The sequence below is a fragment of the Copidosoma floridanum genome, unplaced genomic scaffold, assembly GCF_036245765.1.
Source record: "Copidosoma floridanum isolate Cflo_tuat_1 unplaced genomic scaffold, Cflo_Japanese_pri ptg000019l, whole genome shotgun sequence".
Lineage (NCBI taxonomy): Eukaryota > Metazoa > Arthropoda > Insecta > Hymenoptera > Encyrtidae > Copidosoma > Copidosoma floridanum.
The window spans coordinates 2354169-2362224 of NW_028321896.1; the positions used below are offsets into that span (position 1 = coordinate 2354169).

The 8056-nt window shown below is 33.9% G+C and overlaps 1 protein-coding gene across 1 annotated transcript; it reads right to left on the reverse strand.

Annotated features, from left to right (window-relative positions):
- Window positions 1-1885: 1885 nt before the first annotated feature.
- Window positions 1886-7800, reverse strand: LOC149374484 (uncharacterized). Its single transcript, XM_089593601.1, has 4 exons — window positions 7687-7800; window positions 7523-7594; window positions 2061-4170; window positions 1886-1965 (listed from the first exon to the last, which is right to left on the reverse strand). Exons 1-4 carry the CDS (start codon window positions 7798-7800, stop codon window positions 1886-1888), a joined length of 2376 nt encoding a protein of 791 aa, XP_089449727.1.
- Window positions 7801-8056: the final 256 nt, after the last annotated feature.

Below are 8056 nucleotides of genomic sequence, written 5' to 3' on the forward strand. Positions count from 1 at the left end.
TAAATACATTAAGCTTACCTTACTATCTATGCTGACGGGACATCCATTAACCATGGAAAAAAATTTTTAGACCAGTCTTACGTTATTTACTATAGATATTTGATTGGTGCAATGTCAAGCCATATTTTATTAACACAAAAAACTTTATGAATATATATGTATATATATATTTTTATTTACATAGTGTACAATCTAGGTGGTTACAAATAATCATTGCTTATTATTAGTTACATACTAATTTACAAATTAAACGTACAGAATATAATAAAACACACATCGTGTGCAAGAAAAATCGTTTCGAAGATTATATACATTATTATGCATAGTTTAGTTATTTTTTATGTATTTCACAAATGTCACAGGTCTTATATTATTCGCTGTGCGCGAGCCGTAGGAGGGGGTACAGAAGAGCGACAGCAGAGGCCATGGTGAGTGGAAACTGCAGACTTGCTGGACACTTTAAGGCCTAAGTGCACTATTTACTGTGAATTATTGCGTTTTTAACCACTTTAAATTGTTAGATGTAACGATAATGAGGATCGTAATAAGCGCATGCCTTACATTATTTTTATTTAAAAGGAATCGAAGTAAATAATTAAACAGTTCATTAATACTGATTACAGTAAAGCGGACTGATTTTCCACTAAGATGACTTCGCAGGACGTAATTTACTGTCACTCGCATCATACTTGCGTCTCGTCTCGGTACTTATTACTTCGTTCTGATTTAACACTACTAAAACAAGGTTGTCTTACCGGCTTTGGTTTCATCTTTATTTCGTTTATCCGGACGTTAGTGATTCTCTTTCATTTTATGTTTTATACTATGGACAACTACCATATTTACTGTTATTGGGATTCATGTAGTGTTTACGCTTAGAATCTTAATCAGGCCGAAAACTAATATTATTTACGTTACACAATGCATTGAGTCCCTTAAATGTCCGGCATGTCCGCGCTTTTATGGCATCAGATGGCGCCAATACACTTGTACAGAGTGAATACGTCAAAAGGCGAATGTTTTTTTTTTTATTATCACTTAAGGTGATTGAGGTCTCAAATTTAAAAACAGGAATCTGCCTTATCGATAGAATACAGTTTTTAAGCCATGTTGCTATAATTAACATAATTATCACTTAACGTAAATACAACGGCACTAGGTAAAGGCCTAATCTACCGCCTGGTAAAGTTCCGAGCGAATATTTTAACGGCAACCTAAAAAGTATTTTGTCCGAAATATCGAAATATTCCGCAATGTCAGGATAGATCGTTTTCGGACTAAACTTTTTAGCTTGCTATTGTAATATTCATTCAGAACTGTACCAGGAGGGAGATTTGGCCTTTACCTAGTGACTCTGTATTAGCGCTTAGCGATATTCATTTTAATTATAGCAATATAACTTTAAAACTATATTTTTTCGAAAAGGTAGATTCCTGTTTGAAATTTCGAGTATTACGTCCTGTTAATATACCATCACATCATTCATCAACATTGGTGCCTTAATAGTTATTTTTCTCTTTATTTTCTAATTTTTAAGCTCATTTACATACTATAAACTTACATACAAGTTTTTACTTATACTATCATGGTGTAGTCAATAAGGTTGCGTTTCGAATAGCATCAAATTATTTAGTCGACGAAGTAGACTAATCTTTTCGAAGTTCATTGAAGCATAAAAGTACAAAAATCAGATATAAATAATTGCTTATCATGTAGGGCAGTTCTGGCATCATTACTGTACATTACCGGTCACGTTGTTTTAACTTTCATTCATTTGAAAAAATTTTTTTTTCTCTAAAATAGCTATTATTGTGCACAAAAAAAGGTTAGATCAGTTCATTGGTTTGAAAAAGTAAACAAAGGTTAACTTAGGGTTGATTCTGTCTTAATAGTGATATGAATTTGGATTTGGATTGTGTCTTAATAGTGATATGAATTTGGAACTGCACAAATAAACAATTGATGCTGAAAATCCAAAAAAATACAAATTGATTTTATACATTTTGTTGGTATGATCTCAACATTATCTTCAATTTTGTAAACCTTTTTTAAATACGTACAATTATTTCCAAATTTCTTCGTATGAATAATATTACATAACGTATATTCTTTCTTCGTCTCAGTATCGCCTACAAACGCCTCAAGACGTACATACCTACCATCACTTAATAGAGCATATGAATTATTTGATCGACTCTTGGATTTACCGGAGGTTTCGTACATGCATCCATTTTTTATAATTTTGTGATATAATTCTGCATCTTGAGACAATGACAGACGAGTAATTACTTCTTGTGATGGTTTACTCGCGTTACCAAAATACGATGTTGTAGATATTTTGCAAAAATTCTTTATTCTACACATCAATACATCATCGCAATATAATTTGACAACTTCACTGCAATGTGGGTATACTTTTTGTTGTAAAACACGTGTATTGTGATTTAAATTAACGTAGCGGACAACTTGTTGAGGCACACCTCTTGCGCAATGAATAGCGTTTAGTAGGTATCTATTTCCAGATTCAAAACCAAACGTGGAATGTGCCCACAATGGTCCAAAATCTAAGACACTTTTACACTTATGCACTTGCTGATGAAGATTGTACGTCATACTCTCTTCTCCAAAGTACTCTTGACTTTTAGCAACAAATTCATGTAATAATTGATCAGCTCTGTCTAACTCCTGTATAGTTATATCAGATTTCAATAGTGTATATAAGCTTTCCGCAAATAGTAACCAGTGATCAAAGAACTTCTTACTTAAGATTTTATGAAAAATAGGAGGACTGTAATACAGAGCAAAGTTCTCCCACTCGCGTGCCGTCCAATCGTTTCTTGTACTTATTGGTCTACTAAGCCGAGAAATTTGAAGTGGGACTGATAAGTGTTGCATCATATTATCAATCGTTTTTATTTCACTATCAGATAATTTAGACAGGTAGTAATTAGAAAATTGGGGGACAACGCCCTCTAGATCACAATGTAAATAGTCAGGTACAAAACTGGATATTATTTTAAAATGAGGCAAGTTAATAAAAGCTGAGGGATATTTTATTCCTTGAATAGGATTTGTTGAGTTTGCAGTAAACATTTGATTTACTGTTGCTTCATCCTCTCTGATTCGTATTGCCTGAGGAAGCAAAGTATACCTCATACTTCCAAATTTACTTTCACCTGGATGAAGACACCAACTGCAGCCAAAATGGCCATTGTACTGCTTGATGCCTTGTACTTGTGCTCGAGCAGGACTGTCAACACAACAAGCAATTATATACATTTTGACTATTCGTTCTTCTTTTTCAATTTCACACTTAATACCATCCTGCAAGAGCTTATTAATCATATCCACAAATGGAGGCAGAAAAACACTCATATTTGGCTTATGTCTATGAAAAAAAAGACCACACGTAATCAAATTTTCCGATCTTTCTTGGAAAGGAAGTTCATTTAGCATTAAATACAAAGGCCATACAGAATACTGTGAGCATTTGAACTTTGAGGCCCCATCCGTATTCACTATTGCTGTGACATAGTTACGTTTTTCTTGGTGGGATAATGATCTTACAAAATTTTTATAAAAATCACCATCGTATATGTCTTTAATATGACCTTGATGGGCTTGCCTTTCGTTTAATACTCGGTTAAAATATCTTCCATGAATGTTTAACAAATCGGCTATTTGTATGGATGGATTAATGAGAACAAAGAAATTTGTATTGCTAGGCTGTGACAAATTTAAATTTTCATGACAAGTGTTACATTGTTCAACCAATTTCACATCTTCAAATTGGCCTATATACGCTGAGCAGTTGTGACAAGTAGCATGGAATGAAACGTCGCTTTTAGGATTTAACAATGTATCGATCTCGTACTTTGAGTCAGGTAGAACATTTTGCTCAAATATACTATTTACTAATTTGAAAAGATTCACGATTCCATTCAAACTTAAGTTGTTTGACATGCTAAATCTCAGGATCATGAGCATGACTTGCCCAGGAGTTGTAGCTACTTTTGTGCTAATTATTTTGTCAAACTCTTCAGATTCCATAAAGTCTAGAAGTGTTTTCGGATGTTTTGGGTTGGTAGAAGTGTCATTCATTTTCCTATTTGTTGGAAACCAATCTTGAATGATGTCGTATTCAGACCCATTTGGTAACAAGATATCATCCTAAAACACACGAGTTTGAAATTGCTCATTTATTCTGATTTTTTAAATTATAATAATACTCATTCCTAACATCTTCTCATACACTTTTTTGCACAACAACTATAGACAATCTGGATTATTGTATCTTACATAGGCTGGGTGCATGCCAAATGGTGCGCTGTTCTTGCAGCTTAGCACCTGAAATATTGTGGTAAAAAAATTCAATATGTATAATAAAACAGCTTAATTCACTGCGGACTTTAACCCTCAAATAAAAGTATTTTACAATAGCACTGACAAACGTTCTTTGAAAAATTATTTAATTGTTGAATAATCTTTGTACTTGACATACAAAATCAGTTCTTGTGGTCAGCTGTGCTGTTCCATAATATTTTACGTAATTTTCACCACGTTGTTTCGGGTGCTAAGTCACGAGAGGGACAAACGTTCGGCGTTTACCTGGTCTATAAGAGACTTAAATATTAATACATTTTAAACCATTTTTTCAAATTTACGGCATGTTTACTGCATAATACTACATAAAAAGTATCCTTCAATACATCATGTACCAAACTTACATTTACAGTAAGACTATTTTATTAGTTCTTTCCAACATTGCTACACTTGGATACTGTATGTAATTTTCAGAGGACTGTTACACTATAAAAACTGACTCCAGATTTCAGTGAGATTTTTACTGTAAGTGCTCTTTACTATTTTAATTATATTGGCCTCGTACAAAACCAGTCGCGACTACAGTGAGTCTAGAGACAGTGGGACAGACGGCCGCCATTTATAGCACATGTCAGTGGTGGTTAATTTGAAATTACTGAATTCGTCAACCAAATAATTTATAATTTTTTTTGTCGTGAGTACAAAGGACTTTTATAGAATATGAAACAATTTTTAGATGATTATTAAAAAGCAGAATTAATGTATAAATATATTTAGTATCGTCGTCATGATGTACGTACGTACAAAAAAAAAAATTATTTCACTTGACAACACAAATTTGCGAATACCATTTAATATTAAATAAAAAAGTATGAAAGAATCAATTTGTTTTTATGTTAAACCGTTTAATGTGTATAATAGATCATAAACTTCCTTTAACTAGTTGTGAATTTCCCACCGATCTGGATGCCACTTTTGATAGTACTGGTAATGATATATACTATAGAAGTAATAGAACTGTATATCTATGTATGCTGGAAAATGGTGGGAGGTGCTATAAATGGCGGAGCCAATCAGCACCGCGTGACCCTATCTGCCGCAGCGTCCCAAGACCCACTGGGGTCTGATCGGGGCATTCGATATCTCGCAAAAGGAAGCATTTTTTTCGATAATCTCACGACTGCGCATGCGCTCATTAATTATTTTTATAAAAATTATCGAATTATCGTAAGATTATCGAAAAAATGCTTACTTTTGCGAGATTTCGAATGCCCCGATCAGACCCCTGTGGAGCTATTCACATAGACATTTTTTGCTTATTTCATTGCGAGCGTTCGTAATGAAAAGGGGGTTCCACTGTTCCGCTAAACTCAAATTGAGTGAACAGACTGAACAGACTTATACTGTGTTCTCTGTCAGTCAACAAAGCCTGGTGGAAAAAGAGGTATAGGTCTGTTCAGTCTGTTCACTCAATTTGAGTTTAGCGGAACAGTGGAACCCCCTTTTCATTACGAACGCTCGCAATGAAATAAGCAAAAAATGTCTATGTGAATAGCTCCTGTAGTCGCGACACGTACAGTGCGACATCTGCCGGATAAAGTTGGAAAACCAGCCACCTTTATTTTCATGGGAAGTATTAGGCCTCGTTCAGACGCAACGTCAATAGCAATCTGCAATCCATTTGTACGAGAGAGAGGGCGAAAAGATGACGGATCGTTCGCCCTCTCTCTCGCATCCGTGCATTCAAATCGATTGCAGAAAGTATTGGCGTTCCATCTGAACGCAGCCTCAGAGTAATTGATGTGTATTGAAATGGATTTCATGTTGATTTTGATGGATTTCCACGTGGAATTCCATTCAGATTTTTACGTATGCTTTTAATTCACATGGATTTCTGCGTGAAAATCTATGTGAACTGTATGAGTTAATAAGCTTTCATAGAAGCACGCGTCAAAATTTGTATGTTAATTGTATGTACTAAATTATGCAATATTTGTATGTTGAAATATACAAATATTGCCGATAGGAACTAATTAATGTCAAATATTTCATCAGCAATGAGGCAAACGTACATATTTACGTGGATTTAACGATCAGTTCACATCTTGTTGAAAACAATGTTTCTTTTGGGTGAGAATCGATGCTAATGTATTACAATTTTTTTTTTGCAAAATCTATGTGCATTTTCACGATAAAATCCAGGTGGATTTCAATGTAAAAATTCACCATAGAACCCACGTGGATTTTCATGTGAAAATTGAACAAAATCCATACGTATTGCTACGTAAAAATTTGCGTGGATTACCACCTTCGTATTTACAATTGGGTCAATAGTTTCGGACTTAGATTTGTGACAACTGATATCCATGATGACTGTTTTCCTGTCATTTTACTAAGCTTAATGTAATTTTGGATCTTGGAGCGTACACCCAATGCCACATAATTCTGTCCGGAAGTTATGCGGATTCCAGAGTGAATCCAGGACAGAATCACTTATTATTGGGTGTACATACAAATTCATATTCTTAACTCAGCTGTATTGGTGATTAGTAATAGGCTAAAACAGCTTTAATCTAGCGTACACTCACTTCGGATATCAAATATTACTATTCAACATCACTATACAAATTCAATTTGATACTTTGGCTAATATATCAACATATTTTCCAAGTAACATGTCTACATATGGTTTTTCCCACTTTAAAAAAAAAACATGAATTTTATACAGCTTCCATACGTACACTTCTCAATGCACCATGCAGATGGTACAAACAAATTGTTGCACTAGGCAGCTGTTAATTGCACTATACAGAATGTCAGCCACCCTACCTTATTATAAAATCACAAATCATTAGTTACCTACATTAATCATAATTAATTACATAAAGCATATATACTATGGGACCACTGCAGTGCATCCATGATATTATTATTATTATTATTTAATTCTTATCATAAATATCAGAAACTTGGCGAGACACGTGGTAATATGTCAAACTCCATATAGTTACATATAGTGAAGGTTGTTATTTGTACAGTTAACCCTGTTATCTGTAATATCTTAGAGTTTAATAACCTTTGTACATAGACCTTCATAATTTAGTTGTAATTACGTAAGCCTAAGTTTAATACTGTTATTATCTGGGGCAACTTATAATTAATAAAATAATTAGAAAAATACTAATGTATATATATTTACTAGTTCCCCATGGATACATTCAGCACTGTTTACATGTGAGTGGTCGTTCTCGTGCACTTGGTCATTTTGTACCTGTAAATAAGTATTCGTGTTATCATATAATGGGATCGTAAAAAAGAAACGAAAAAATTGTAATAGCTTTCAAATATATTTATCATACTAACCTCGATAAAATCGTCAGATTCGTCACAATCGTTGAGTACATCTCTGTATCGACTAGCAGTTCTTTTAGTTATTATACTGTCTCCATACTTCAAATTTAACGAGTATTTCCACATGTTTCTAAATAATGATTAGTCTTTTTATGAATACGAAATATTAAAAGCTGTATACAATGCAGTTAATTTATGAATCATTTACTTTTTGAGCCAACTACAAGCACCTATAAGCTATACAAGGCATGACGCTATATATAGCATAGTATAGCGTCATGCATACATTATAGGTTCGTTCAAGCGCCCCCTTGGTTCGGTTCGGTTCGGTTCGGTTCGGTCGGTTCTGGGACCAAAAAACATAAAAAAACACGCGTTCACG

Bases quoted from the DNA above. Each gene is read 5' to 3' on its own strand.
- LOC149374484 (XM_089593601.1), bottom strand. From the start codon at position 7,800: ATGTGGAAATACTCGTTAAATTTGAAGTATGGAGACAGTATAATAACT. The intron at 7,595-7,686 runs GTTAGTATGATA...ACTTATTTACAG, and splicing joins AATCTGACGATTTTATCGAG to GTACAAAATGACCAAGTGCA. The intron at 1,966-2,060 runs GTACGTATTTAA...TTGGATTTTCAG, and splicing joins GAAGAAATTTGGAAATAATT to CATCAATTGTTTATTTGTGC.